At 41.4% G+C, this 27,671-nt stretch overlaps 6 protein-coding genes, 1 long non-coding RNA gene and 1 pseudogene across 7 annotated transcripts; 4 read left to right on the forward strand and 4 right to left on the reverse strand.

The window, feature by feature from the left end:
• Nucleotides 1-3: 3 nt before the first annotated feature.
• LOC130501432 (WEB family protein At5g55860-like) lies at nucleotides 4-864 on the forward strand (the record flags this gene model as incomplete). The annotated part of the gene is made up of 1 exon (XM_056996359.1): nucleotides 4-864. A coding segment is annotated over one exon (693 nt), but the record flags the coding sequence as incomplete, so codon positions are not given.
• A 46-nt stretch (nucleotides 865-910) lies between these two features.
• LOC130501437 (serine/threonine-protein kinase D6PK-like) lies at nucleotides 911-2,676 on the reverse strand. Its single transcript, XM_056996364.1, has 2 exons — nucleotides 2,039-2,676; nucleotides 911-1,961 (listed from the first exon to the last, which is right to left on the reverse strand). The coding sequence occupies exons 1-2, from the start codon at nucleotides 2,674-2,676 to the stop codon at nucleotides 1,118-1,120; spliced, it is 1,482 nt and encodes a 493-aa protein (XP_056852344.1). The 3' UTR covers nucleotides 911-1,117.
• LOC130501438 (uncharacterized) lies at nucleotides 2,649-3,267 on the forward strand. The gene is made up of 2 exons (XR_008939675.1): nucleotides 2,649-2,785; nucleotides 3,133-3,267. It is a non-coding gene; the product is annotated as an uncharacterized LOC130501438 (long non-coding RNA).
• A 2,382-nt stretch (nucleotides 3,268-5,649) lies between these two features.
• LOC130501436 (oligopeptide transporter 1-like) lies at nucleotides 5,650-6,506 on the forward strand (annotated as a pseudogene).
• Nucleotides 6,507-6,585: 79 nt separating this feature from the next.
• Nucleotides 6,586-8,186, reverse strand: LOC108844198 (ER membrane protein complex subunit 8/9 homolog). Its single transcript, XM_018617419.2, has 5 exons — nucleotides 7,890-8,186; nucleotides 7,650-7,796; nucleotides 7,513-7,572; nucleotides 6,973-7,139; nucleotides 6,586-6,877 (listed from the first exon to the last, which is right to left on the reverse strand). Exons 1-5 carry the CDS (start codon nucleotides 8,103-8,105, stop codon nucleotides 6,847-6,849), a joined length of 621 nt encoding a protein of 206 aa, XP_018472921.1. The 5' UTR covers nucleotides 8,106-8,186; the 3' UTR covers nucleotides 6,586-6,846.
• A 1,031-nt stretch (nucleotides 8,187-9,217) lies between these two features.
• On the reverse strand, nucleotides 9,218-11,893 carry LOC108847047 (heat shock protein 90-2). Its single transcript, XM_018620216.2, has 2 exons — nucleotides 11,715-11,893; nucleotides 9,218-11,359 (listed from the first exon to the last, which is right to left on the reverse strand). Exons 1-2 carry the CDS (start codon nucleotides 11,835-11,837, stop codon nucleotides 9,383-9,385), a joined length of 2,100 nt encoding a protein of 699 aa, XP_018475718.1. The 5' UTR covers nucleotides 11,838-11,893; the 3' UTR covers nucleotides 9,218-9,382.
• An 8,876-nt stretch (nucleotides 11,894-20,769) lies between these two features.
• Nucleotides 20,770-23,132, forward strand: LOC108847048 (E3 ubiquitin-protein ligase At4g11680). Its single transcript, XM_018620217.2, has 4 exons — nucleotides 20,770-21,279; nucleotides 21,479-21,997; nucleotides 22,073-22,439; nucleotides 22,725-23,132. The coding sequence occupies exons 2-4, from the start codon at nucleotides 21,507-21,509 to the stop codon at nucleotides 22,869-22,871; spliced, it is 1,005 nt and encodes a 334-aa protein (XP_018475719.1). The 5' UTR covers nucleotides 20,770-21,279; nucleotides 21,479-21,506; the 3' UTR covers nucleotides 22,872-23,132.
• Nucleotides 23,133-24,032: 900 nt separating this feature from the next.
• On the reverse strand, nucleotides 24,033-26,608 carry LOC130501435 (heat shock protein 90-2). Its single transcript, XM_056996362.1, has 2 exons — nucleotides 26,407-26,608; nucleotides 24,033-26,171 (listed from the first exon to the last, which is right to left on the reverse strand). The coding sequence occupies exons 1-2, from the start codon at nucleotides 26,527-26,529 to the stop codon at nucleotides 24,195-24,197; spliced, it is 2,100 nt and encodes a 699-aa protein (XP_056852342.1). The 5' UTR covers nucleotides 26,530-26,608; the 3' UTR covers nucleotides 24,033-24,194.
• Nucleotides 26,609-27,671: the final 1,063 nt, after the last annotated feature.

Genomic DNA, 27,671 nt, shown 5'->3' on the forward strand with positions numbered 1-27,671 from the left:
GAAACCGCTCATCTCACGCTCGAAGAGACAGAGCTAAACTTGAGGGTCGCTCTAGATGAAGCCGAGGAAGCAAAAGCTGCCGAGGCAAAGGCGCTTGGACAGATAAAGTCAATGTCTGAGAAAACAGACGCTGCCCGTAAGTCGACATCATCCGAGTCTGGAGCTCAGAGCATCACACTGTCTCGGGAGGAGTTCAACTCGCTGAGCAAGAGAGCTGAGGTGTTCGATAAGTTGGCGGATATGAAAGTGGCGGCTGCACAGGCTCAGGTGGAAGCAGTTAGAGCTAGCGAAACCGAGACACTGAAGAAGTTAGAGACTACACAAGAGGAGATTGAGAAGCTGAAGACCGCAACAGAAGAAGCACTGAAGAAAGCAGCTATGGCTGATGCTGCTAAGAAAGCGGTTGAAGGAGAACTCAGGAGGTGGAGGGAAAGAGATCAGAAGAAAGCAGAGGAAGTGGCGTCGAGGATCCTCGCAGAGGCTGAGGCCAAGATGTCCGCTGAGTCATCATCACCGCAACATCATTACAAAGCTACTACTAAGCAGAAGCCTATCCACAACAAACTGGAGAAGACAAAAACCTCTGTGGTATCAAAGAAAGTGCTTTTACCTAATCTAAGTGGGATCTTTAGTAGAAAGAAGAATCAAGTGGAGTGGGGTTCTCCTTCATATCTCCCTGGAGAGAAACCCATTTGAGATGTATGCTTTCTTTTCAAGATTTGAGAACTTTTATTGTTGTGAACAAAGAAAGCTTTGTGATTTTAGATCAGAAGCAGTTGCAGCTATGGTCTATAATGTGAAAAAAAAAAACTGGTTTGTTGGTGTAAATTGGATCAAATCTACTTCGGTTGTTTTGTTTCGTCTCCTTATGTTGTAGCTGAGGAAGTTATGTATAATGTTGAGAAACTGGTCATATGGATTGTGTCTAATAACATTTAACTTCATAATATGGTACAGAGACTGTCTCAGATTGTTGAAGAATGATACAAATCTCATAACTTGTTCAACACGTGAAAAGAAAAAAAGAAAAACACTAAACAGATTCTGAAGAATTTGCAAAGAAACAATAAGAGGCATCATCATCAAATCGTGTCCACAGTTTCTTGCAAGAACACATTCAGAAGAAATCAAACTCGAGATAATTGCTCTGATCAGTTCTGACGCTTGTAGACGCAGCAGCTGGTACTACAGAAGGACTACAGTTCACCGGTTCGAGATCAACCGGTTTAGGAATCTCAGGTGGACTAGCACACCTAACCAAAGCCCAGTTCACTCCTTCAAAGAAAGGATGCTGCTTAATCTCTGTTGCTCCACGCTTGTAAGCTAACCTATGCTGTGGCTCCTTCACAAGCAAGTTCCTTATCAAATCCCTAGCTGCAAAGCTAACAACCGGAGACTCAGGGAACCTTAAAGGCTGACCAACCACATTGAAGAGCGTCGCTCTGTTTCCAGACCCTTTGAACGGCGTTTTACCAAACAACAGCTCGTAAAGAAAGATCCCAAAAGTCCACCAATCAACCGCGCTTCCATGACCTTCACCTTTGATGATCTCCGGAGCCAAGTACTCGTGTGTCCCCACAAACGACATGGAACGGGCGCTTGTCTCAGCAACAAGCTCTGGTAAGGGAGTCACTTGGTGATTCCCGTTGTCTGTTTTCGGTTTCTTGTCTTTCTTGGATTTAGAGAAGAACCGAGGACCGAAGCAGGACGTTGGAGCCATCGAGATGCAAGAAGGCTGCTGCGAGCAAGAAACTGAACTCTTTGACAAACCTTCGGATCCGAGATTGGTTGATGATCTGACTATAGAGAGGCTAACGGTACATCTCAAGGAGAGATCGAAATCCGAAAGCATCACGTGTCCATCATCTCTCACGAGAACATTCTCTGGCTTCAGATCACGGTATATGATCCCAAGCATGTGTAGATACTCCATTGCAAGAAGCACCTCCGCTACATAGAACCTGACAAAAACAGTAAACAAAAGTCAATACAATACACAGAAACAGTTTCTTGGAATACAAGAAACTTTGATTCTTACTTAGCAGCTTGCTCGGTGAAGCGTTTCCCTGGCTGTCTCTGTCTGAGCGTATGCAAGTCACCACCAGGACAAAACTCCATAACCAAACAAGAGAACTTCTCAGTCTCGAAATGACTATACAACGTGGGGAGAAACGGGTGATCAAGACACTGCAGTATCTCCCTCTCGGTCTGAGCTCTGAGAAGCTTCTTCCTGCTAGCCAAAGCGGTTTTATCCATAACCTTCATCGCGAAGTAACACCTCGTCCCGTTCAACTCGGCGAGATGAACCGTTCCTATGTCCCCACATCCTAACCTCTTGAGGAGCCTGAAATGGTTCAAACCCAAACCGCCGTGTTTGGTTCTAACGGCTTGGATGGCTTCCCATCTCACGTCGTTGGCCTTGTGTGGTTTGTTGATGCTGCTGCTGAAGCTGCTGCAAGTGCTCTCGTCGCTTATGTCGCTGCTTGTGCTCGGTCTACATGTGCTGCTCTTCCCGCTCTCACCTTGCTCGCTGGTCTTGTTGTTGTTATTACACGTTTTGCCGTCGGTACTTGGATCGGCTAAGGACAGAGTGGAAGATACTTGATCTGCTAAAGTGTCGACTGAGATAGTGTTAGTGGAACTGGTGAGTGATCCTTCTGGAGTCTTGGAGGCCATTGGTGGGAACTAAGCAGAGCAAAGCTTTGATCTTTGATTTAGTTTTTTAGAAACCAATTGTTTCCTCCTTGGCTCTAGCCTCTAGTGATCAATATTGCCATCAAAGAGTGTGACCTGATCCAGTCATCAAACAAAACCATAAGATTAATGAGAAGATTGAGAATCAATGAGATCAATAATCACGGATCTTACTAACTAAGCACCAAATAAGCTCTAAAAACAGAGTCTCTCAACAACGTATTGAGCTGATAGGATCTTGAATTCAGAATCAAAATCAAAACTTTTCAATTGAAAAAGTTGGGAGTTTTTCTTCTCTCTCATAGATCTCGTTAAAGTAAGAAGAGCAAAGTAAAGGCCTTTTGGATCTAACGAGAATCAGAGAGTAGAGCCCAGAAAAAATAAAAGAAGAAAGGAACAGAGCTTTACAGAGAGAGAGAGAGAGAAGTTAATTAATAGTTACCTTAGAGTTGAGCGATTGAAGAGATCACGAGATACACCGTTTCTACGGAAGGATTAAGCAAGGGCAGAGGGAGAGAAACAGTCACTGTTCATGTGACGCTGTAGAGTGAGATAGATAGAGAGAGAGAGAGAAATGAACACGTCCCCTTGCTTCCATTGAAATGGAGATAGAAGAGAGATGGGTGGGGTCTCTACACCATGAAAAGAGGGACGAGAGAGAGACTGATGGGTTGGGTTACATAAATTTATTATTGAATAGTATTTTATTTTATTTTGTTTTTGAGGGATTTCAATTATTTCGATGTGTTTTTGTTTTCTCCAAATAAATATGGGCATTTCTGCATTCGTTCGGAATACAGATTGATTTTTCAGGATATTGAATTTTTTGAATTTTAAAATTTAGTTCTAGTTTGAATATTACAAAATTTTGGGTTGGATTTAAATCTGCATCCTTTCAGATCCATGTCGATTTAGTTTTAATGTATAGAAACCTAAACTAACTGAATAATCAACGTATTTAAAACGAGTTTGGATTTATTACACAATTCGTTTTCAGATATTTTGTATTCAAATTATCTAAATATATCCAAAATAACTAAAAATATACATTAAACGTTAGATATTGAGTATTTTCTATCCAAAAACTATTCTATTTTATTCATAAATACTCAAAATATAAAAATAATTAAGATATTTAATTTATGATTTAACTTAAATTATTAAAATAGTTATAAGTATAATTATAATTAATATTTTTAAGATATATATTTATATTTTGGATATCTTAAAATATTTATTTGGTTTTCGATTGAGGTCTGATTCAAGACTAATTCTTCGAATATAGTAATTTAGGGCACATTTGATTATTTACCCTAAGTCCAATCGAATTTGAAATCTATTTTTGAATCGGTCTCTAGAAAAGGTTCAAATGGAAGTTGACAAAACACAAGATTGTTGAGCATTAAAAACACAAGTAGGTATAGTTTGTCCGTTTAGTTATCTCAATAATTCACTTTAACATCATGCTCTTAAATCCAATAACGACATCATGGTCTTAAATCCAATAACGACCATTGCTACACGATCCGCTTGGGACGTGGAACAAGCATGACAATTCCATTTTTAGAATAAAAAAAGCATCCAATTACAACAAATTATAATTAACTAATTTTCAGTATCCAATTGTTAAAAAGGTTTATAAATTAAGATAAGTTTTATTTGGAAAGAGATTTCTTCTATGATGATTTAGTTAATCTGGATGTTTTAAATGATAATATTTGATTTTAGTACATTTCAGTACTTAGCTTGAGTTTCACTTTAGCATTTTGAAGCAAATTTTCGTTATTAAAAACCCAATATATAAAGTGTTCAAATGATCAACACCTTAATGTAGCTGCTAACTCTTTAGTTTTCTTTAATTTTGTTTTCTCTAAAGTCAATCAAAATAATTCCCGATGATGAGCTTGCTTTTATAAAGTTATTACATGTAACTTTTTTTTTTTTTTGGTTATTACATGTAACTTCTTTTTTCATTTTTTCATTTTCTGATTTACTTATGTGGTAGGTAGTGTAAACTTATCTCCAATTAATCACTGTTTAATTATAGGTTATAATGCTATATAACCACCTGCTTTTTTGACCCAAAAAAAAAAACCACATGCTTTAAACTTTAGTACAACCCAAATGTCAGAAGACAGGCCACATGATTTCGTCTGGCAAATAAAAATAAAATTAATAGTCCACCTGATTTAAATATATCTTCTTTTGTTATAAGATAATCTTTCTCGCTAGAAAAATGTACTTTTGAACAGCAGACATATAAATGTTCTTTCGAATATAATAAAATCACGAAAAAGTAAACAAAATGTATTTGAATTATTCATACCATCATTATACAAAAATTGATTGATTGAATCATATAATCGACCGGTTAGATATCTTTAATGGTTTCAGAATATTTGAACTATTTTTATATAAGAAAATAAATTCTAAATAATGTAAATTGTTTTTAAAAAGCACAAAAGGATAAATAATATTGGGAGGTCCCAAAACAAGATCTGACACAGATAGATGCAGAATGGGTTGTCATGTTCTCCAACACAAGTCCCACTTCTGAGAGAGAGAGATCTATAGTCTCTAACTAACTACTTACAACCAATCAACAGCTCACTGACAATTCCCTAACTTTTAATCATCTTTTCCAACAAAAGAAACTGAAAAAAACTGAGGACCTTTCAACTTTTAACATGCACATCGTTGTCTACGATTGAACAATTTGACTTTAGTTTGGTCTTACAGGTGGCTCAAGAACCAAACTCAACTTCACATTCTATTCCATAGCATTTGATGTTACACAGATAGTTCGTGAATAAATAAATAAAAAACAACAAGCCAGTGTATGGCACATTTAACTTCCCCATGAGCATAGATGAGAGTGTCTGATGCAAAAATCACTCGATCATTTGCTTCTCCTTACGATGGAAAGTAAGGAGCTTTCAACATCTTTTGGAGTACATGATACTCACTCTTAAAGCTTCTTTTGTGTTTGTTTGTTGTGTCTCGAGGTTTATATGGGGAATGTGGAAGAAGGCAACGACATCAACAAAGGACAAGTTCGAAGATGCGCAGTCAGGGAAGTCACTAGTCAGTGTGGCTTTCAAGACCTACGGATACATCAGTATGTCTCAAGCCTTGAACTTTGTGGGAGACTTCAAGCTTGGTCACTACATGCAGATTCCTCCAAGATCTATATTCATCGTCCAGCTTGTTGCAACTGTGGTTTCATCGACCGTCTGCTTCGGAACAACCTGGTGGCTCATTACATCCGTCGAGAACATATGTAACACGGATTTGCTCCCAGTGGGTAGTCCATGGACTTGTCCCTCAGATGAAGTGTTTTACAATGCATCGATCATATGGGGAGTGATCGGTCCGAGGAGAATGTTTACCAAAGAAGGTATCTGTCTTGGGATGAACTGGTTCTTCCTCGTCGGCATCTTGGCTCCAGTTCCCTTCTGGTACCTGTCTAAGAAGTTCCCAGAGAAGAAATGGCTAAAACACATCCATGTTCCATTGATCTTCTCTGCAGTATGCCCAATGCCACAAGCCAAGGCTGTGCACTATTGGTCCTGGACCATCGTTGGGGTTGTGTCTACTACGTCTTCTTAAGAGTTGATGGGCGAGGCACAACTACATCCTCTCTGAAGCGCTTGATGCAGGTACTGCGATTATGGAGTGTTGATATTCTTTGTGTTTCAGAACAATGACATGAGTTTTACCTGATTGGTGGGGGCTCGAGAATAGACCATTGCCCTCTAGTGCATTGCCCCACCGCCAAAGGTGTAGTCATTACAGGCTGTCCTGTGTTTTAAGGTTGATGCAGATAAGAGTGTTGCCCGAAAGGGTCATGTCCTTTAGGATTTAACTACTTACTTTTCAAAATTTGAGAAGAAGAACCAAATAAATCAAAGCTTTCATTTCAGCTATATAATCAAAGTGCAAACAAAGATATATAAACTAAGTGAATCACTAGAACAAGCCCCAAAAGATATCATTCAAATGATAAAACTAGGGTTTGAGATATGACCGTTGCGCAAGCTAAGATAATACTTGAACAAGATTCAAGGGAAATTGTAAACAAGGGTCATGTTTTTGTTTTCGACTGAAGATGATAAAAGCAAAACTCTGATAAGTTATATCACAAACCCGTCTTCAGTTGAAAAGTCCAGAGTTTAGCCAGTCCCTGCAATAACAATGAATATAAAAGTGAGATACTACACTACCATCGTGTACATAAAGGTTGTAGCTTTTGCGGTTCATGTGTATGTTTTAGCTTACTTGGTGACATCATCAAGATGATCATCAAAATCTGTGACGTCCTTCCATTTCTCAGATGAAATGTAATCTGACAAAACTACATTGGCAGATGGCTCTTTCAAGAGTAGCTTGCTTCCTCCATCTGTTCCAACCACTCTCCAGTTCTTGGAAGCATCTTTCACACAAAGCTACCATATACAACAGACATACAATATTACTAAACTAGTTAAAAATTGAAAACTTGACCTATTAACAGCAGCTAAAAGAAATTTGCATCAAGCAGAAAGAAAAGGGCGAGAAAAGTGTTGATGTAAAGTAAGTTGGTAGCACAATTCAAAGTAGGTTGTCTAGAAACGTAGTCAATTAGCAGTATATTTATTTCCTATAAAGCAATAACAACACAGAATACTTTCAAATGCCAAGAAAGCTATACTGGCAGTAGAATGGCTTTCACATATATATATATATATATATATGTATACTCCCTACTTAAATTGACAACATTTTAAGTCTAATATCCATATGCTATACTAAGCTATTTGTTAAGATGAGAAAGACAACCTGCATCACAGGGCTTCGATCTTTACCCTTTGATAAGGCGTCAAGCTTTTTGTTGTCCAACTACAAAACAGCATCATACATGTGGTTAGACCTAGTGAGTGATTCAATAAACTGAAGACAAGAATCAAGAGCCTCACCAAGAGAATTGGCGCCTGCGGGAAATAGCGAGAGATGTGATCACCGACGTTCTTAGCCGCACCAGAGAGCTCCACATCGTCGAACCTCTCGTTGGCATGGAAGTAGCCAACAATACTCAAACCTTGAGCCACGTAATGCTCCTCTATCTAAACACATCAGATCCTAAGTTCTCTCTCCAATATTCAATTTCAAAACACTAGGTAATAAGAAGAAGAGGAAGAAGAGAGGCGAAGGCTGACCATGATGAGGGAGATCTCGAGAGGAGGGAGGAGAGCGAGGTTGGAGTGAAAGAGCGGCACGGAATCTGAGATCTCCACGACTCCTTCGTCCTTTGAGCTGATTCGACCGACGAGGACTCCGTTGACCGCCGCCGTTTTGTGACGCAGAGAGTGGAGGACGAGTTTGATGTACGCGTTCTGTGAGATCTCGTACTTCAATTCTCCGTTGCCTCCCATCCCTTAACTCGATCTGGAGACTCACTGACTCAGTCCTAAGCCGCAATGTAACCGAGAGAGACGTTCTGAGATCAAACTTTTTTTTTTCCTTTTTTGTTAACGACAGTGGAGCTGGATCCGGGTCGGCCCGACTTTGTACCGGATTCTCTTCAATTTTCAATACAGTTTTATGTTTTCTAAAAAATGTACCCAAAAGTTATTGATGTTTCACATTGCACTCTGTATTTCACTGTTTAATCAAATTCTCAAGTTGATTGGTTGTGGCTTCGACGGTTAAGCCAAATGTGACAATCTTAATATGCATGATATGTTTCTAAGTTTATTGATCTTAAATCTTAGTAGAAGGGTTTACTTCAACCAGTGTGTTTTTGTTATTTGAGGGATTCTAAAGTGCTAATACAGTAATACTAAACTTAACAACTGTTTACTTGATTATATGAACTCATGCAATATTCTTCTTGTAACAACTATCACGGCAATACTTTACTTACCAATGAACAAGATACATCAACTGTCCTACTCGTGCCCACTTCTACATTTTTACTGAAGCATATAACACGCAAAGCTCATACCATGAATTAGTTTTACCAAACAATAGACAATAGATGCTAGAAGCGGTAACAGGAACAGATCAAAATGGAAAAAGAGGCACCACTATTGAGCATAACATGACTCGATCAATTCGTGAGACCAAAGTCATCTTTCCTAGATAGCAAACATTATAATGCTAGGACAGTGGTCACTGAATTTACTAAGCAGAGAGCAACAATGCGGAAAGAAATCGTCTGTCAAAATTAAGTATTCAAGTCTTCTGACTTATCTGCCTAATCACAGAAGACTAATAATGTTCATCTCAAAAGCAAAATAGACTCACAAACAGACAGAAAACAAAGAAACCTGTGAACTGAAAACAAAGCAACCAGAGACCTTTTTCTCATGACACAGGACGTGTACAGCAACCAGAAAACATAATTTTGTTGTCTAAGCAAAGTATCTTCGCGTGTACAGACACTATCATTACTTCTAGTTCACAAAATAATCAAAGATGAGGATAGTAGGATACTATCAACCCTGCAAAAAACTCTCTGGATTTGCTAGAAACAAACCATCAATTGCAAAACCCCTCTTCTTACTCAAAAGCAAAAGATAATAGTTCGTACAAAAAAGCAGATAATACTCTAGAAGAGAAGGAAAAAATACTGAAATAAAAGGTTCAAACGATAAAAAGGATCAGAGAAGTTCCAGAAAAACCATCATCTGCAGCAAGTAGGCAGGATTTAGTCGACCTCCTCCATCTTGCTACCTTCAGCATCGGCATCATCCTCAAGCGGAGGCATCTCTGCATCGGCTTCAACTGCATCATCGTCATCAATGCTCAATCCCAGCTTCAACATCCTGTGGATTCTGCTCCCGAAGGTGTTGGGCTCGTCTAAGCTGAAACCTGAAGTGAGCAGGGCAGTCTCAAACAGGAGAAGAACAAGATCCTTCACCGACTTGTCATTCTTGTCGGCTTCAGCCCTCTTCCTCAGCTCGTCCATGATGGCATTCTCTGGGTTGATCTCCATTGTCTTCTTGCTCGACATGTAACCTCCCATGCTGCTGTCTCTCAAGGCCTGCGCTTTCATGATCCTCTCCATGTTTGCGGTCCAGCCGTATTCACCTGTTACCAGACAGCATGGTGAGTCCACAACACGGTCGGAGACAATGACCTTTTCGACCTTGTCACCAAGAACGTCCTTGATCACTTTGCAGAGTCCCTCAAACTTCTCCTTGAGCTCCTCCTTTTTCTTCTTCTCGTCTTCTGTCTCCCCCAGTTTCAGACCTTCCTTGGTTGCAGACACGAGCTTCTTTCCCTCAAATTCCTTGAGCTGGCCAATGGCATACTCATCGATGGCATCAACCATGTAGAGAACTTCATACCCTTTCTTCTTGAGCTTCTCAAGGAATGGAGAGTTCTCCACAGCCTTTTTGCTCTCACCGGTGATGTAGAAGATATCTTCCTGACCTTCCTTCATCCTTGTCACATAGTCCTTGAGGCTGGTCAACTCATCACCGCTCTTGGTTGAATGGTAGCGGAGCAACTCAGCGATCTTGGTTCTGTTCTGAGAGTCCTCGTGGATGCCAAGCTTCAGATTCTTTGAGAAAGCTTCGTAGAACTTGTTGTAGTCCTCCTTGTTCTCAGCAATCTCAAAGAAGAGCTCCATGCACTTCTTCACGAGGTTCTTGCGGATGACCTTAAGGATCTTGTTCTGCTGCAACGTCTCTCTTGAGATGTTGAGAGGAAGATCTTCAGAGTCGACAATACCCTTGACAAATCCAAGGTACTCGGGAATGATATCCTCGCAGTTGTCCATGATGAAGACACGACGGACGTAGAGCTTGATGTTGTTGGGCTTCTTCTTAGTGTCAAAGAGATCAAAAGGAGCTCTCTTGGGAACAAAGAGAACAGCCTTGAACTCGAGCTGACCTTCAACCGAGAAGTGCTTCACGGCCAAGTGCTCTTCCCAGTCGTTGCTGAGACTCTTGTAGAAAGCAGCGTACTCCTCCTTGTTGATCTCTTCAGGCTTCCTCATCCAAATTGGCTTCTGCTTGTTCACCAAATCCCACTCGTGGGAAACCTCCTTAATCTTCTTCTTTTTCTTTTCCTCCTTTTCTTTCTCCTCATCTACTTCCTCAACCTTGCCTTCCTCATCCTTCTTCTCTTCCTCATCCTCGTCATCAGAGATCTCCTTCTCAATAGTCTTCTCGATCCACAACGAGATAGGGTAGCTGATGAACTCAGAGTGCTTCTTGACCAAATCCTTAAGCCTCCTCTCCTCAAGGTACTCCAACTGGTCCTCCTTGAGGTGAAGGACCATCTTCGTACCCCTACCAAGACTCTCCCCAGAGGTGTCTCTTGTCACGGTGAAAGACCCACCAGCCTGAGACTCCCACACGTACTGCTCGTCATCATTATGCTTGGTGGTGACAATGACCTTGTCAGCGACCAAGTAAGCAGAGTAGAAACCAACACCAAACTGCCCAATCATGCTAACATCAGCTCCAGCAGCCAAAGCCTCCATGAACTCCTTGGTACCAGACCTTGCAATAGTTCCAAGGTTGTTGACCAAATCGGCCTTGGTCATACCGATACCACTATCGATGATGGTCAAGGTGTTGTTAGTCTTGTCAGGAATGATGTGAATGAAAAGCTCTGGCTGTCCATCGAGCTTGCTCTTATCGGTCAAGGACTCGAACCTGATCTTGTCCAAAGCCTGTTTCACAAGATCAAAACCATTAAGTAACAAACGCAAGAACGTATACAAACACAGAACGAAACTCAACCTATATCTCGTAGAATCAATCCACAACTACTTCAACAGAGTAAGATCCGAACGATAGGTAATAATTAAACCGAACGTATACAAACAAACCGAATGCATATAGATTGAAGATCTGTTTATCTCAAAAAGCGAAAACCAAATTCATCCAAGCTTAGCAACGCTAAATCTAAGACAACAGATTCGATATCGTAGAGTTCCCTACTTTAATTTTCATATCGGAGATAACAACAACACTAATCAAAACCTAACATACAGATCGATCCAGGAGAAATCAAAAGAGACTTACATCGGAGGAGTTACTGATGAGCTCACGAAGGAAGATCTCCTTGTTGCTGTAGAAGGTGTTGATGATGAGGGAGAGCAATTGGTTGATCTCGGCCTGGAAGGCAAAAGTCTCGGCGTCTGCCATTGTGGCTGTGCTTATCGGGGAGAGATCTAGGGTTTATGAAGGGAAGAGAGAGAGAGAGCAGCCAAGTAGATATAAATACTTGTGGGGAGTAGTTGTGCATATATATACCACATAATATATAATTTCTAGATCCTTCTCTTCTCAGATCCATTAAGCTAATATGTTAATTTTACAAAAAAAAAAACAATTTGGGCCCAGTTTCACCCATAAAATATTTTGGGCCCAATAATTCTGGGTCATACATATAAGGCTGTAGTTTACTTCTTTTCGGTCAATCGTCAGTTTTTCTTCTTCAAATTTTAGATATCTTACACGCAGTTGATAATACCGAAATTACTATACTTACGCATACAATACAATTGTTGTTTGTTAGTTTATGTGTCGGATATATTTAAGTTTGGTCCTGATTCCAAATTTTCGACATTAAAGTTTTGAATCCATTAAAGTATTTTACTAGTTTCATTTATAATTTATTTTTGGGATCAAGTTGGGTTTTATTTTACATATTCGCGGGGTTTATCCGTCCCTAGTGATTTTGGTGTGATAAGATCCTAAGTTTGTTGTGTTATCCGCACCAACCTTAACTCAAAACTCAGTCAAACCCTATACTAACGGACGGTGATATGTGTGAAAGTGATGTCGATACGGATTGCAATAACTAGACTTAGCAATAACTACCAAAAACAAAAGAGCCGTGTGGCTAGCTAAGAACTAGATGAATGAGATTTCAAGTTAGCCAGCGGTATTATCCACGTGTCTATGTGTTCGTGGGAAGCCACGTGTTAGGCCTTGATGCTGCCTTGGAGTTTCCTTTGTTTCCTACAAAAGTAAAATAATAATTGGTCAAGGTCCATGAAATATCCTCAATTTAAAGTAATCATGTTCTTTATGTTCGTGATTAAAAAAAAAGTAATCATGTTCTTTATTTCTCCATTGGTCCCTTGTCGACGAGACCGACATATATACATGGTCGACGATGAACGCAGAGAAAAACATGAATTAAGTTCGAAGCTTTGAAATTTGATTAGACCTTATGAAATGAATTCTAAGCAAAATTAATTACCTATAAAGAAGATTAAATTAAATTATCCTATTCAACGTGTATATCAAGGAGTATACTGTATACAAGTATTTAGTTTTTGATCTCTCCTGTCTCTTTGGATTATGTAATCTCTTTAGTTTCAAAATCACTTTAGCTCTGCTTTGTTTTTATTTGTTTTTGCCGGGGCAGAGTTTGTAGTAGATTCTTTTTTTTTTTGTCACAAACCAACTTCCGTTCAATCACTTAGTTAGGTGGGGGAATTAAATCTTCCACAACCACCTCTTCTTGTTCATACAAAGATAAAGTTTTCTTTGCAAGCAAATCTGCTTCCCTATTCATCTCACGGGGAATCCACACAAACAAAACAGTGGTAAAAGAAGAGATTAGAATCTGGATATCCTCTGCTATTCCATAGATTTCCAATGGCGGTTCCTTGTTGTTAATGGCTGAGATTAGCTGTAAAGAGTCCGATTCAAAGATGACCTCCTTCTCTCTGCTTTTGTAGCACTCCTCCACCGCTTCTCTGAGCGCCAGGCCTTCGGCGATTAAGGCTGACGAGACAAAGCTTACACCTCTCTGCTTCTCTGTACTCTGTTCTTGTTTCTTCACTATCCAGGCCAAGCCAGCTCTACCGGTTCTCTCCGACCACGAAGCGTCTGAGCGTACTACCACCTCCAGTTGCTGTCTTGGCACAAGAGGTTGACGACGAGGGATCTTCTCCATTTTGTCTTGTGCCTCCATCCATTCTTTAGCTGCAACAATTGCCTGTGAAAGTACATCAGCCGGATTCCCAGCAAAGTTATCAAAGACATACTTATTTCTCGCTTTCCATAGCGACCATAAAATCCAAGGTACTAGGGGTGTGGTTGTGATCCCTGTGGGTGGGAGGCATTTTTGACTTTGTAGAGACGTCCAATCGGCTCGTAAATCTGTTAATCCACTAACACCAAATCCATTTTCGAAAGGAGCCAGACTCCATACCTCTCGCGCAAACGGACAGTGGAACAATAGATGATTAATAGATTCGGAGCCCCCACATCTCTTACATCGTGGGTCGACGTTAATGTGGCGTTGAAGTAGCCTCTCTCCCACTGGAATAATGCCCTTTAGACACTTCCAAGAGAACATCTTTATCTTCGGTGCTAGTTTGAGATTCCACACTGTTTTCTTCCACTCAAACTCTGCAGTGGCTTCTCCTTCGAGGATTTCTTCGGTCATTTCTGCCATGGCTACATGATATCCCGATTTGACAGAGTACTGCCCAATCTTGGTTCCTAGCCATCTTCTCGAGTCCGATACTCCTTTCGTGCTTGGCTGTATCCTAAGAATCTGACTCTCAAAGAAAGGTAAGATTTCCTGGATCCTTTGTCTGTTCCATTCTCCTGAGTTTGGCAGCATGAGATCCTGGACTATTAAGCTGGCTGTTTCCTGTGTGGCAGGTCCCATGGGGCGAAGCGGAGCGTCGAGACTTAGCCATTGTTCCGTCCAGATATTGATTGAGCTACCATCACCCACTACCCAACCGTAGTTCTTTAACAGTAGGTCTCTCCCCTTGAGTATACTGTTCCATCCATGAGAGGCTGCTGAAGGTGATGTACAGGTCAGGAGATTCCCGTCTGGACAATATTTGCTTAAGAGCGTTCTGCCTAGGAGTCCCTCTGGGTTGTCGATCAGTCTGCAGCTTATCTTAGCAAGGAAAGCTTCATTGAAAGCCTGGATATCTCTCACTCCAAGACCCCCCGAACTCTTGGGAAGAGTTAATTTATCCCAAGAAATCCAAGCCATCTTCCTCTTCCCGGAATTATCATCCCACCAGAAGCGTTTTAAGGCCGATTCAATTCGCTGACAGAGTGAAACCGGCAGCTTGAAACAAGACATTGCATGCGAAGGGATGGGAGTGAGGACACTCTGGAGCATTACCAATTTTCCCGCGGGGGACAGGTACCGTTTAGACCATCCACTAGCTTTTTGTTTGATTCTCTCAATGATCAAGGCAAAAATATCCCTCTTGCGCCGGCCAAATTGTTCGGGGAGTCCAAGATACTTTCCTACTCCACCCTCTTTCTGTATTTGGAGCTCCGCGTGCACTCTTTGCTTTAGCTCCTTGGGAGCTCTTCGGGAGAAGGTGATCGAGGATTTTTCTTTATTGATTAGCTGTCCCGACGCCTCCTCATATTTCCTCAGAATCTCCTTGAGAGTTGCTGTGCTTTCTCTATCCGCACTTAAGAAGAACATGGTATCGTCTGCAAAGAGGAGATGATTGATTCGGGGACTCCCCCTAGCAACCTTGAACCCTCTCATTCTTCTCCCTAGCTGTGCGTTGTTACAAAGACCCGAGAGCACTTCACTACATAGGATGAATATGTAGGGTGAGAGGGGATCGCCTTGGCGGATCCCTCTACTCGGTAAAACCATTCCTCTAGGCGTACCGTTGATGAGGAAGGAGTAAGTAACTGTAGAGATACACTGCATGATCAATCCAGTCCAATGATGGTGAAATCCCAGTCTCTCAAGCACTGCCGCTATGAAGTCCCACTCGAGACGATCGTAGGCTTTACTCATGTCCGTCTTAACCGCCATCGACACTCTCTTCTCTGCTCTGGACGTCTTTAGGGTATGCAAAACCTCGTGAGTAATCAATATGTTGTCACCAATCGCACGTCCAGGTACAAACGCGGATTGGTTCTCCGATATAAGTTTCTGGAGTAGCGGCTGTAACCTCTTCTGCAAGATCTTTGAGTAAATCTTATAGTACACGTTGCACAGCGCGATCGGGCGATAGTCGGATACCCGCTGGGGGCTCTTTATCTTGGGGATCAGGCAGACATGTGTGGCGTTGATGTCTTCTGGGAGTTTTCCCTCCCTGAATGCTGCCTGAACCTCGTCTACAATATCCGGTCCAATTTCATTCCAGTGGGTGTGGTAGAAGCTAGCCGAGAACCCGTCTGGCCCTGGGGCTTTCTCTCCATTAACTGCCCAAATTGCCTCTTTGATCTCCTCTGCAGTTGGTACTGCTATCAGCTCTTCATTATCTTCTTGACTTATCACTGGCTGGAGAGCTTCCGAGACAACCTCTGTTCTGTTTCCCTGCTCCGAGGTGAACATTTTCGTATAGTAATCTACCACTGTTATCGCAATCTCTTCTTCCTTATAGACCATGTTACCCTCGGAGTCTTCGAGAACTGTAAAGGCATTAGCTCTGCGTCTATTTTTCGTAGTGGCATGAAAGAAACCCGAGTTTCTGTCTCCCAGTTGGAGCCATAAGAGCCTGCTACGTTGTTTCCAAAATGCTTCCTCAGCCAGATAAGCCTTATTCAGGTCCGCATTAATCTCTTTAATCAACTCTGTGTCGTTCAGAGGGCTGGTAAGTGCTTTCTCTAGCTCCTGTTTTTTCTTCTCGATAAGTTCTTTGCTATTTCTCTGTTGATGTTTGTTCCAGGCCGCGATCGCACTTCTGGTGGAGGCCAGTTTCTCTAATATATTACTCTGATATGAAGAAGAAACCCCCCAGGAATCCCTGATGACTTGTTTTGCTTCTTCATTAGAGTTGAGTCGTCGATCGTAACGAAATAGGCCCCTCTTTCTGGTGCTAGTGGGATCCATGAAAGACAATAGTGGTTTATGATCCGAACCCTCATAGTCTAGATACTGGCATCTCGCCGTCGGGTACAATTCCGCCCATGAGCTATTTGCGACTGCCCTGTCTAGTCTGCAACGGACTAGGTGAGTCCCCCTTTGCCCACGCCATGATAAAGGATCACCTGAGTGATGTAGGTCATATAAGTCCCCCTCCGCAAAGAAGGTCCTGAGGTCCGAGAAGGATCCTTCTGCTCGATCCGGTCCTCCCACTTTCTCATCACTGTTGAGTAAATCATTAAGGTCCCCTGTCAAGAACCAAGGGCTCTCTCTAACCTCTGCAGTTACGAGAAGTTGGTTCCATAATTGGTTGCGTAGTGCTCTGTCGGTACTGCCATACACAAAACTAGCATAGAACATTTTCCCTTGATACTCAATTTGCGTGTCTACAACGTTTGCACTTGAATTCAAGACAGAGAGCTTTACATTTTGTGACCAGAATAAAGCTAAACCCCCGGCTCCATGGCCAGTTGGGGGAACAAGAAAGTGTTCTTCGTATCCCAGTGGGTCACACTTTTGGAGTACAACGTCGTTGGGATTTTTAGTCTCGATAAGGAAGAGTATATCAGGTCGGTGCAGTTTTGCTACTTCCTTAAGACGTCGAACTGTCCGGGGATTCCCCAACCCTTGACAGTTCCAGCTCGCTATAGCTAAGGAACTGGATCGGACGGGATGTGAAAACCCGTCTTTCTCCTAGTCGTCTTTGGTATCATCCTACTAATAGGGAGATTCTCAGAGGAGTGAGTGCCAGTGGATGTTGCAGGACGAGAAGCCCCGTCTTTCATCTTCTGTGTTCCCTTCCGAGATTCCTCAGGGTGGATTTTCCTTCTGCAAGGAGGAGGTTTTGAAGATGTGACCTTTCTTCTCTTTGATGTTCCTCCTCTAGATAGAGTTGGACTCTCCTGCACTTTTCTGCTTCCAGGGGGGCGTCCCGGTTTTCTCTTTTTTTTAGGTTCAGGAGCTTCCTCAGGCGCCTCAGACGGTTGCGTGAGTCCCAATCTTTGTGTTACGGGGAGTCTATCTTTGCTCAATGGGGATTTTGAAGTTTCTCCCAGCCTGAGGGAAGCAGGCAGGCGTGGAACCTCCGCTGGGGAGGTTGAGTTTTCTCCGAGCCTGAGTCTAGCAGAGACTCTTTCTTGAGAGTTTGAGGATGGATGAATGGAGGGTCCCAAGCGTTGGGAGGCCGATAGTCTCTCTGGAGGTGTGGACTGTGCTGCTTGCTTTGGAGTTTCATCTACTCTAATCTCCCCTCCACACTGAGATGGACTTATGGTGATCTGTAGTCTAAGATCCCTCACATCTTCTCTCTCTGAATTTCTAGCGCTCAGTAGGGTACGTTCTGTCATTAAAGGTTGCAAGGGATTCCCCTCAGTTATTTTCTCTAACTGGAACTTAGAAGCACTGGAGCCCATATCCTTCGCTTCATTCCCAGAGTTATGTACCTCTCTGTAGATGCTTCTACTCGGAGGAGCCGGGAGATGACTGTAATTGGAGTTTCCTCGATGGGCCCGAGAAGATTTCTCCTGTTCATAACGTGCTCTGTCTTGTGATTGCTGCGTCCTCCGGCTCGAGCTCTTCTCTTGCCAAGATTTTGTCATTGGTTTGTAAGGGCGCTGGTATGGAGGTTCTCTCCTCTCCTTGTGCCTTCTCTCCTCTCGGAGTTGCTCTCTGCTTGCTGCTGAGAATTGGAAGTTTGGTTGTCCCCTGTATTCATCAGGGCGTTCATTCAGTTTGCTCTTTATTGAGGTCGTAGAGAAGCCTCTCAGGGATTCCCCAGGTTGGTTTGCTTCTTCCAATTTTGCTTTAGCCTCTTTTGCCTCTGCTTTTGCTACCAGGCACTCCTTGAGTTCATGATCTAGGCGGAGGCACTTAGTGCAATGCTTATCTAGCCTTTCATAGACTAGTGTTGTGGCAACTTCATCGCCATTCGGGAATTCCACCACTGAGTTTGTAATCAAAGGGAGCAGGCCATTAACATGAACCCGCATCCTTATTGTTAGAGACGTAATCTCCGCTTTCTCATAGATTCCAATATTTCTTCCTAAGCTCTCAGCAATAGGTTCCGTCCACAGGTGAACCGGTAGTCCTTGGATCTTTATCCAGAACGGAATCAATGATGGGAAAGTGGGTGAGATTGTTGGTTCCCAGCGTTGAAGGATGATCAGCCACCGAGCGTAGTGATAAGGTCGTTGTTCCAGTACAGACAGTAAGTCTGATTCTCTCTCAAATTGGAACTGAAATAACCCATTCCCTAGGTCCGAACCCATTGGTTTGAACTCGGTCTTCCAGTGCTCCGTGAAGAAAGGTATTAGAGACCAGACTTTTTGAGTAGATTTGTTAGTAACTCGCCCAATGAGCGTAAGCGAGTGCTTGCGAATGAGCTCTGAGTTGTCCGGCAGTGGCGCCTTCACCCTTGCCAGACGAGCCGGTTGTTGTGACTCTAAGTCTACTCCTTTTCCTTTCTCAGCTGAAGAGATTCTTCGATGTGCCATACTGACTATTGAAGAGTGAACAGTCGTTGCAGATGTATCGGTTTCCGTCAGACAAGCAAGAGTAAGGGAATCCCCTGTTGTTTTTGCTTGCTGGGGCTGCTGAGTTTATCTTTGTTACAGTAGTTGTTGTGATACGCCGATATGCCTCGCAGTGTTCAGTTGTTACCAGGAATCCCCAGTAATCAATCCAAAACAGAGAGCCTTAGTTATCGACGTGTTAAGCGTTTAGTGTCTTCTGTTCCCACGGAAGAGAAGGTCAGGGGTGTGCAACATGGCTGATGTATCTGCTAGCTCCGGGAAGGTGTCAACGGTAGCAACGGTCCCTCCGATCATCGTCGGGGGAGAACCCGGCGTAATCTTCGGCAGAGTACTGCTTTGTCCGATGGATATAAACCAAACAGGAAAGCAATTCGAATGTTCTTCAGAAAGTAGTTCAGACAAAAGCAGAAAGTAGAGAAGAACTCCTTTTTGTCTGCTGGATAATAGATCTATCGAAAGCAGGGCCTGGGAGCGATTCTCTCTCACCTCTCACTTCTTGTTTGTAGTAGATTCTATTTTGTAAAATCTGAACATCATATTAATGATATTAACATGGCAAAAAAAGTATTTAGTTTTAACTACAAAGTGTAATATGTCATTATACGATGGATCTAGTATCGTAGTTCCTTTAAGGTTTTAATGGATAACAATTAAAATGGCTTTTGTCTTTTAGATAAAGTTAAAATACAGTTTGGATCGTGCGTCGTCAGTGTCAACTGGTAGTACTTACTATTTTTAGAGATATACCATGCATAGTCATTTAGCTTATACACTATTTCCACTCTCGGAAATTTCAACTAGTATGTGAATGGTGTCAAAATACAATATAAGAAAGTCAACATTTTAGAATGATTGACCAACGGAACCAGAATACTAGTGCTAAAGTGCTTATAATTTTCACAGATGCAGAACTAAATTCTGTTTTGAATACTCTAGGTTTCAACATATACGTGGATAGTATTCACATAATTGACTTTAAAACTTTGCGAAACTTCAGAGTTTCAATTCATTATTTCATTCAAAATTGATTCCTCTTTTATTCTTTTTAATCATGTACTTTCACAATTATCATATGACAAAAAAAAACTCTCAATAATGGGATAAAAGCCTTTTTCAAAAAAAATTAAAAACAATAATGGGACAAAAGACAACGTGGAAACTGAAAGAAAGAGAGGGAATGGGCTCCACTCCACAACGTAAATGATAGAAACTCTTCTGGTTGAGATTAGTTAGCCAACCATCCCCCACTCCTTCCCATTTCCTCCCGCCAGATTATACAATCTTGTTGTCAAGCTAGTAATCCTAAACATCATTTCTTTATTTAATTAATTTCCAATAAAAAGTATATATATTTGAATTAACATAATTACATATATAGATTCACTGAATTGAATAATAATTATCCATTTACAGGGTTAAGTTATGTACGCAGTAACGCAGAGGACAAATATTTTGTGGTTTTTTGTACTAAATTTTAATTAAAATTCAATATCGCTATAGTTGGGAAATGATCAACATAATAAAAAAGCGAGAAAGATTTTTCTGTTATAACAAACAAGATTTGTCATATGGTGAATTTTGAATTGATGACTTCATCTAGATATTCTTCTTATCCATTTCTTTTTCAAAAGGAAATTACATAAATAAAAACAAAACAGGAAAATTAATAAAAAAATCTTTCCCTTTCCTTTCAATGCTAGAGAGAGAGAAACAGAGTAGAGAGAGAAGGGTCTGCTTTGGCGGTTGGAAGAAGCAGTTGCTATCTAAACATTGTTTTATAAACAAAACCTCAGGTGTTAGATTAGGCCAACGGTTCTGTTCCTCTCTTCATCTCCCTTTCTTTGCTTCTCTTCAAACCAAAGCAAACAAAACAAACCACAACATCAAAAGAGTTTCTTTCTTATAAAAATATATAAACAATACTCTTGTTATTGTTTGATTCTTGGTCGCCATCTCTCGCCCAACTTCACCTTCCCTGACATAAACACAACACCCTCCTTACCTTTCCTTGTAGTCATCTCCTTCTCTTGTTTTTGTCTTCTCAAACTTTTCTCTTATATTAGAAACATGATCTCCCCTCTATAACCTATTTCATTTCTGACAAAAGCTTATCTCTGTACTCAAAGCTTAGGCTACTAGGTAGTTTCCTTTTGTGAAATAGATTCCTCCATTTCGGGAAGTCGTGGAGTTCGTGTCGGAGCTGAGTTTTGCCTTTTTGGTGGTTGCAAATAAGGTAAATAGATTTTTCATGTGTTTTTATTATTGTTAGGCCATGTAAATTTCATGTTTCCTTTTCTTTAGTTTCTATTTTTCGTGTTTTTTTTCCCATGATCTTTTCGTTTATATACTTCCAAGTTTCATGTGTGTGTTCACAACTTATAAACTTTCAAAACTTTTGATTTTGTTTTTATGTTCAATATTTTGTTTTGAAGGCCTAAATATATATTGAAGGGCTTTGGAATGGATACTCTTTACTCTGTCCAACCTGAATCATCTTCCAATATTTTCTCCATCACTATCTCATCATCTTCTTCCTTGAGTACCACGCCGCCACGAGGTGATAACACTCATGCGTCTGCCTCTGTTCAAGAGAGGTCCTTCTACTTAAGGTTTGCTATGAGGGTCTCTAGAGCTAAATGGTTTATCTTCTTGAGGAGAGTGTTTCACTACCAAAACGGATCAAGATCAGATCTCGGCTCCAATCCTTTCAACTCCACCACGTGGATGATGTATGAGATGATAGCTCTGCTTGTTCAGCTTACTGTGATAACACTCACACTAGCTATCTCAAAAGAAGAGAGACCTATTTGGCCAGTGAGGTTATGGATCACAGGTTATGATGTGGGATGTCTCCTCAGTCTCATGCTGTTGTATGATCGGTTTCGCCAACTAAACCAAGGAAACTGGTTTGTCGATATTGAGCAGCAACATAGAGGCAGAGATGAAACTAGGTAACTTATATTTTCTTGATTTTGTTTTGCAAGATCATGAAGTTGTGTTAAAATTTTGAATGTTGTAACTTCCAGGAGCTCTCATTTAATGAACAGATGCAGAACGTCTCTAGAGCTTTTCTTTGCGATTTGGTTTGTGGTTGGGAACGTTTGGGTGTTTGATTCTAGATTTGGTTCTTTCAACCATGCTCCTAAGCTTCACGCCCTATGCGTCTCTCTTCTTTCTTGGAACGCTCTCTGCTACTCTTTTCCCTTTCTTCTTTTCCTATTCCTATGTTGCCTTGTGCCTCTCATTAGTAGCCTACTTGGATACAACATGAACATGGGATCTTCAGACAGAGGTGCATCTGATGACCAAATCTCTAGTCTCCCTAGCTGGAAACACAAACGAGTCGACGACAATGCTTCTGATTCTGACTCAGCTCTTAAGACTGATGATCCGGTAAGTAATAGTCTTTGACTCATATATAAAACCAGACCCATAAGGGTTTTTTTCTTAGAACAGAGTCATTGCAGAGTAAACCATTCCTGGTTTAGCAAAGATTGAATACCTGGTTAATCAAATCAATCAGATGTCAAATGATGATATACCGGAACTGGTTTATATATTTTTAATGGCTCTGCTTGATCCATCCAAGTAGTCTGATATCAAATGTTGTCTATCATAGTCTGACATATATATAAGATAGAAAATGAGTAGATTTTTATTTTTATTTTTGATATGCAGGAGTGTTGTATATGTTTGGCGAAGTATAAAGACAAGGAAGAAGTAAGAAAGCTTCCATGTTCACATAAGTTCCACCTGAAGTGTGTAGATCAATGGCTTCGTATCATCTCTTGTTGTCCTCTCTGCAAACAAGATCTTTTCAGATGAAAAACGAAAAAACTAAAGCAGACAAGCTCATGAGAGTCAAAATCTATGGTTTTATAGTTTTTTTGTTGGTTTCTTCTTTTAAGAGTTTTTATTTTTGTTTTTGTTTTTATTTGAAGCAAGTAGGTTACTTGTGTGAGTGCCATAAGTTTTGTACAGGAATAGCTCACCAGTAACCGTAAAGGCTTGTGAGATTATAAACCAAAATGCCACAACATTTATAAAAATCTTGATATAGTGTTCACACTTCATATGGTTATTTCTCATTATGCCCTGTGTTTTCAGTCTTATATGCTAATAAAATCATGTCTTACCTCTCAGTGATTTTACCTAAACCATGTAACTACATAAGCTTTCAAACTAATATTGTAGTTATCAAATTCATAGTATATATACCTTTAACTGGTGTACGTTCAGTTAGAATACCTGATTTTCATGTTGGACATAATGTTCGGTTAATAAGGCATCTTAACATTCTGAGATGACTTTGACTTCAACAATCTGGTGCTTTAATTTAGGTTAATTAAATTTTCGTTTTATTCTAACATTCTGAGATGACTTTGACTTCAACAATCAGGTGCTTTTAATTTAGGTTGATTAAATTTTCGTTTTATTCATACATTTCTCTAATCATTTGACGGACTCCTGCACAAATGTGTAACCAGAAAACAAGAATATAACCACCAAGTCACAAACTTTCCTCTAATTTTTCTTTGTTCTTTTCTAAGATACTAACTACCCCGAAACTTTGAAAAAGTAGTTTGTCAACAACCTTACAACGACTATTTTTAGTTGCCTTGCATCACAAGTCTCCATATAATAACCACATATACACTCCTATGAAACAACAACACAAATCATTCATCAAACCCACTGCGAGAGAAAACCCTTCAACCCTAGTTCTTGGAGACTCTGTGGCGGAGAAAAAGTGTTCCAGCAAGATCAAATCCAAAGCTTCTGCCGTAGAACCGATCAAGAAGCAGAACCGATCAGGAAGCAGAACCACGACAGCAGCTTAAGGCTATAGCAACGCCAGTAGATCTACTTGAGCAGTGACCAGCAATGCAAAAAGCAGTAGGATACTTTAACTTTTGTCTAACCTAAGTGTCTTTGCTTGTGCAGGACACTATCCATTACCGTAATAGGTGGATTGGATTTGCTAGAAACACTAAAAAGTTCCTTACTTAGATAGAAGCAGAAAATAATAGTTCAGAAAAAAACTACATCGCTAATAGCGTACTCAAAAACCCCAAAGTAATAGTTCAACGAAAGGAACAACGAGAGATAAGATAAAACCATCAACTGCGGTCATCATTAAGAAACCATTTAATCAACCTCCTCCATCTTGCTGCCTTCAGCATCAGCGTCATCTTCAAGTGGAGGCATCTCTGCATCAGCTTCAACAGCATCATCATCATCAATGCTCAGTCCAAGCTTCAACATCCTGTGGATTCTGCTACCGAAAGTGTTTGGCTCGTCTAGGCTGAATCCAGAAGTGAGAAGGGCAGTCTCAAACAGGAGAAGAACAAGATCCTTCACCGACTTGTCATTCTTGTCGGCTTCAGCTCTTTTCCTCAGCTCGTCCATGATAGCATTCTCTGGGTTAATCTCCATCGTCTTCTTGGAAGACATGTAACCACCCATGCTGCTGTCTCTCAAAGCCTGGGCTTTCATGATCCTCTCCATGTTTGCGGTCCAGCCGTATTCACCTGTTACCAGACAGCATGGTGAGTCAACAACACGGTCAGAGACAATAACCTTCTCGACCTTGTCCCCGAGAACATCCTTGATCACTTTGCAGAGTCCTTCGAACTTCTCCTTGAGCTCCTCCTTTTTCTTCTTCTCGTCTTCTGTCTCTCCCAGTTTCAATCCTTCCTTGGTTGCAGACACGAGCTTCTTGCCTTCAAATTCCTTGAGCTGGCCAATGGCATACTCATCGATAGCATCAACCATGTAGAGAACTTCATACCCTTTCTTCTTGAGCTTCTCAAGGAATGGAGAGTTCTCCACAGCCTTTTTGCTCTCACCCGTGATGTAGAAGATATCCTCCTGACCTTCCTTCATCCTTGTCACGTAGTCCTTGAGGCTGGTCAACTCATCGCCGCTCTTGGTTGAATGGTAACGGAGCAACTCAGCGATCTTGGTCCTGTTTTGAGAGTCCTCGTGGATACCGAGCTTCAAATTCTTAGAGAAAGCTTCGTAGAACTTGTTGTAGTCCTCCTTGTTCTCAGCAATCTCAAAGAAGAGCTCCATGCACTTCTTCACGAGGTTCTTGCGGATGACCTTAAGAATCTTGTTCTGCTGCAACGTCTCTCTAGAGATGTTGAGAGGGAGGTCCTCAGAGTCGACAATACCCTTGACAAAGCCAAGGTACTCAGGAATGATGTCCTCACAGTTGTCCATGATGAAGACACGACGGACGTAAAGCTTGATGTTGTTGGGCTTCTTCTTGGTGTCAAAGAGATCAAAAGGAGCTCTCTTGGGAACAAAGAGAACAGCCTTGAACTCGAGCTGTCCTTCAACCGAGAAGTGCTTCACGGCCAAGTGCTCTTCCCAGTCGTTGCTGAGGCTCTTGTAGAAGGCAGCGTACTCCTCCTTGTTGATCTCCTCAGGCTTCCTCATCCAAATTGGCTTCTGCTTGTTCACCAAATCCCACTCGTGAGAAACCTCCTTAATCTTCTTCTTTTTCTTTTCCTCCTTTTCTTTCTCTTCATCAACTTCCTCAACCTTTCCCTCCTCGTCCTTCTTCTCTTCCTCATCTTCATCATCAGAGATCTCCTTCTCAATGGTCTTCTCGATCCAAAGAGAGATAGGGTAGCTGATGAACTCAGAGTGCTTCTTGACCAAGTCCTTAAGCCTCCTCTCCTCAAGGTACTCCAACTGATCCTCCTTAAGGTGAAGGACCATCTTTGTGCCCCTACCAAGACTCTCACCAGAGGTGTCTCTTGTCACGGTGAAAGACCCACCAGCCTGAGACTCCCACACGTACTGCTCGTCATCATTGTGTTTAGTGGTGACGATGACTTTGTCAGCAACCAAGTAAGCAGAGTAGAAACCAACACCAAACTGCCCAATCATGCTAACGTCAGCACCAGCAGCCAACGCCTCCATGAACTCCTTGGTACCAGACCTCGCAATGGTTCCAAGGTTGTTGACCAGATCAGCCTTGGTCATACCGATACCACTATCAATAATGGTCAAGGTGTTGTTAGTCTTGTCAGGAATGATGTGAATGAAAAGCTCTGGCTGTCCATCCAACTTGCTCTTATCGGTCAAGGACTCGAACCTAATCTTGTCCAACGCCTGTTTAACCAGAATCAGATCAGAACCAATAAGTAACAATCGCACAAAACGCAAACAGCGTATACAAACGCATCGAGCGAAATTCAATAAGAATCAATCCAAAATCAATTCACCTCACATCGCTAGCAACACTATAGCCAAGAGTTCTCTATTTCAATCGGAGAGAACAACAACACTAATCAAAACCTAATCTACAGATCGATCTACAAAACATAGGAGAAAGCAAGAGACTTACATCGGAGGAGTTACTGATGAGCTCACGAAGGAAGATCTCCTTGTTGCTGTAAAAGGTGTTGATGATGAGGGAGAGCAATTGGTTGATCTCGGCCTGGAAGGCAAAAGTCTCGGCGTCTGCCATCGTCGCCTGCTTATCGGAGAGAGATCTAGGGTTGGGGTTTATCTAGGAGACGCAATAAAGGAGAGAGTAGATGCGAAGTAGTGAAGAGAGAAGTTACGTATATATACACATGCCTTATAGGGTTTCTAGATCCTTCTGAGATCAATTATGCTTAACTTGCTACTTTGAAATGAGTTGGGCCCAATAATCTTGGAGGTGTAACTTAGGGGTCAATGTGTTACTTTCTTCTTTTTAATACAATCTATTTTCTATTATGATTTTCCAAAGTTTTGGCATATATTTTTTTTTTTTGACTTAAGGTTTCCATATTAAAATGCAAAAAGAAAATAAAAGAGTTACAAGCTCCTTAGAGCTATAGTCTGCCGGCCCAAGGCCACTTTTTAATACAACCCCACCCATAGAAACCCATAATTAAAGATCAATTGAACCAAAAGTCCAAGTAGAGAACTGTGACGGAACCAACGATGCAGAAACCAATCGACAGCAAAGAGGAAGTAGAGAGCATGCTGAAGCTTTGAATCGACGATCACACCCAAAGCTGCATGAGTCTAGAAGACTTTACAGGGGAAATGAATCGGAAACCCAGTATCTTATCCTTAATCTGCCTATCAAGCAACCGAAGGAGTGCATCAGGAGATCGGAATTGATGGCGATGAAGTCGGTTATTTCTCTCAGTCCAAATCCAGTAGACCACAGCCTGCCATCCCAAAAGCGTGAGTTGCTTCTTACTACTGCTTTCAGTTAGATTCTGTAATTGCGTTAGAGTATCATCCCATTGTCTCATCGGCAGTAAATCACACTTTGATGCCACGACAGACCAAATATCCCAAGGGTAAGAGCACTGAAATAGAAGATGGTTTCTAGACTCAGCAGCAGAATTGCAGAGAAAACAAGTTGCATCAGTTTGAAGTCCCCAACCTAACAAGCGGTCACGAGTGGGGCATCTATTCAGAGTGAAGAGCCAGACAAGGAAACTATGACGAGGCACGCCTCCTTTGTTCCACACCACCTTCTCCCAAGGTACTAATTCCTCCTCTCCTCGCAGCTTCGTATAAACAGCACTTGTGCTATATCTCTGAGTTGGCCGATCCTCTAGCACCCATTCATAGCAGTCATTGTCTTCAGAGAGAAGGACAGTTGTT

The sequence above is a fragment of the Raphanus sativus genome, unplaced genomic scaffold (genome assembly GCF_000801105.2).
Source record: "Raphanus sativus cultivar WK10039 unplaced genomic scaffold, ASM80110v3 Scaffold0196, whole genome shotgun sequence".
NCBI classification, from domain to species: domain Eukaryota; kingdom Viridiplantae; phylum Streptophyta; class Magnoliopsida; order Brassicales; family Brassicaceae; genus Raphanus; species Raphanus sativus.

What these genes read in the sequence shown, in the direction of transcription:
- LOC130501437 (XM_056996364.1), bottom strand. Translation starts at nt 2,676, where the DNA reads ATGGCCTCCAAGACTCCAGAAGGATCACTCACCAGTTCCACTAACACT. An exon ending in TTCACCGAGCAAGCTGCTAA is followed by an intron (nt 1,962 to 2,038) that starts GTAAGAATCAAA and finishes TGTTTTTGTCAG; the next exon opens with GTTCTATGTAGCGGAGGTGC.
- LOC108844198 (XM_018617419.2), bottom strand. Translation starts at nt 8,105, where the DNA reads ATGGGAGGCAACGGAGAATTGAAGTACGAGATCTCACAGAACGCGTAC. An exon ending in CGCAGGCGCCAATTCTCTTG is followed by an intron (nt 7,573 to 7,649) that starts GTGAGGCTCTTG and finishes GCTGTTTTGTAG; the next exon opens with TTGGACAACAAAAAGCTTGA. An exon ending in CATCTTGATGATGTCACCAA is followed by an intron (nt 6,878 to 6,972) that starts GTAAGCTAAAAC and finishes TTGTTATTGCAG; the next exon opens with GGACTGGCTAAACTCTGGAC.
- LOC108847047 (XM_018620216.2), bottom strand. Translation starts at nt 11,837, where the DNA reads ATGGCAGACGCCGAGACTTTTGCCTTCCAGGCCGAGATCAACCAATTG. An exon ending in TCATCAGTAACTCCTCCGAT is followed by an intron (nt 11,360 to 11,714) that starts GTAAGTCTCTTT and finishes CTTGTGAAACAG; the next exon opens with GCTTTGGACAAGATCAGGTT.
- LOC108847048 (XM_018620217.2), top strand. Translation starts at nt 21,507, where the DNA reads ATGGATACTCTTTACTCTGTCCAACCTGAATCATCTTCCAATATTTTC. An exon ending in AGAGGCAGAGATGAAACTAG is followed by an intron (nt 21,998 to 22,072) that starts GTAACTTATATT and finishes TGTAACTTCCAG; the next exon opens with GAGCTCTCATTTAATGAACA. An exon ending in CTCTTAAGACTGATGATCCG is followed by an intron (nt 22,440 to 22,724) that starts GTAAGTAATAGT and finishes TTTGATATGCAG; the next exon opens with GAGTGTTGTATATGTTTGGC.
- LOC130501435 (XM_056996362.1), bottom strand. Translation starts at nt 26,529, where the DNA reads ATGGCAGACGCCGAGACTTTTGCCTTCCAGGCCGAGATCAACCAATTG. An exon ending in TCATCAGTAACTCCTCCGAT is followed by an intron (nt 26,172 to 26,406) that starts GTAAGTCTCTTG and finishes CTGGTTAAACAG; the next exon opens with GCGTTGGACAAGATTAGGTT.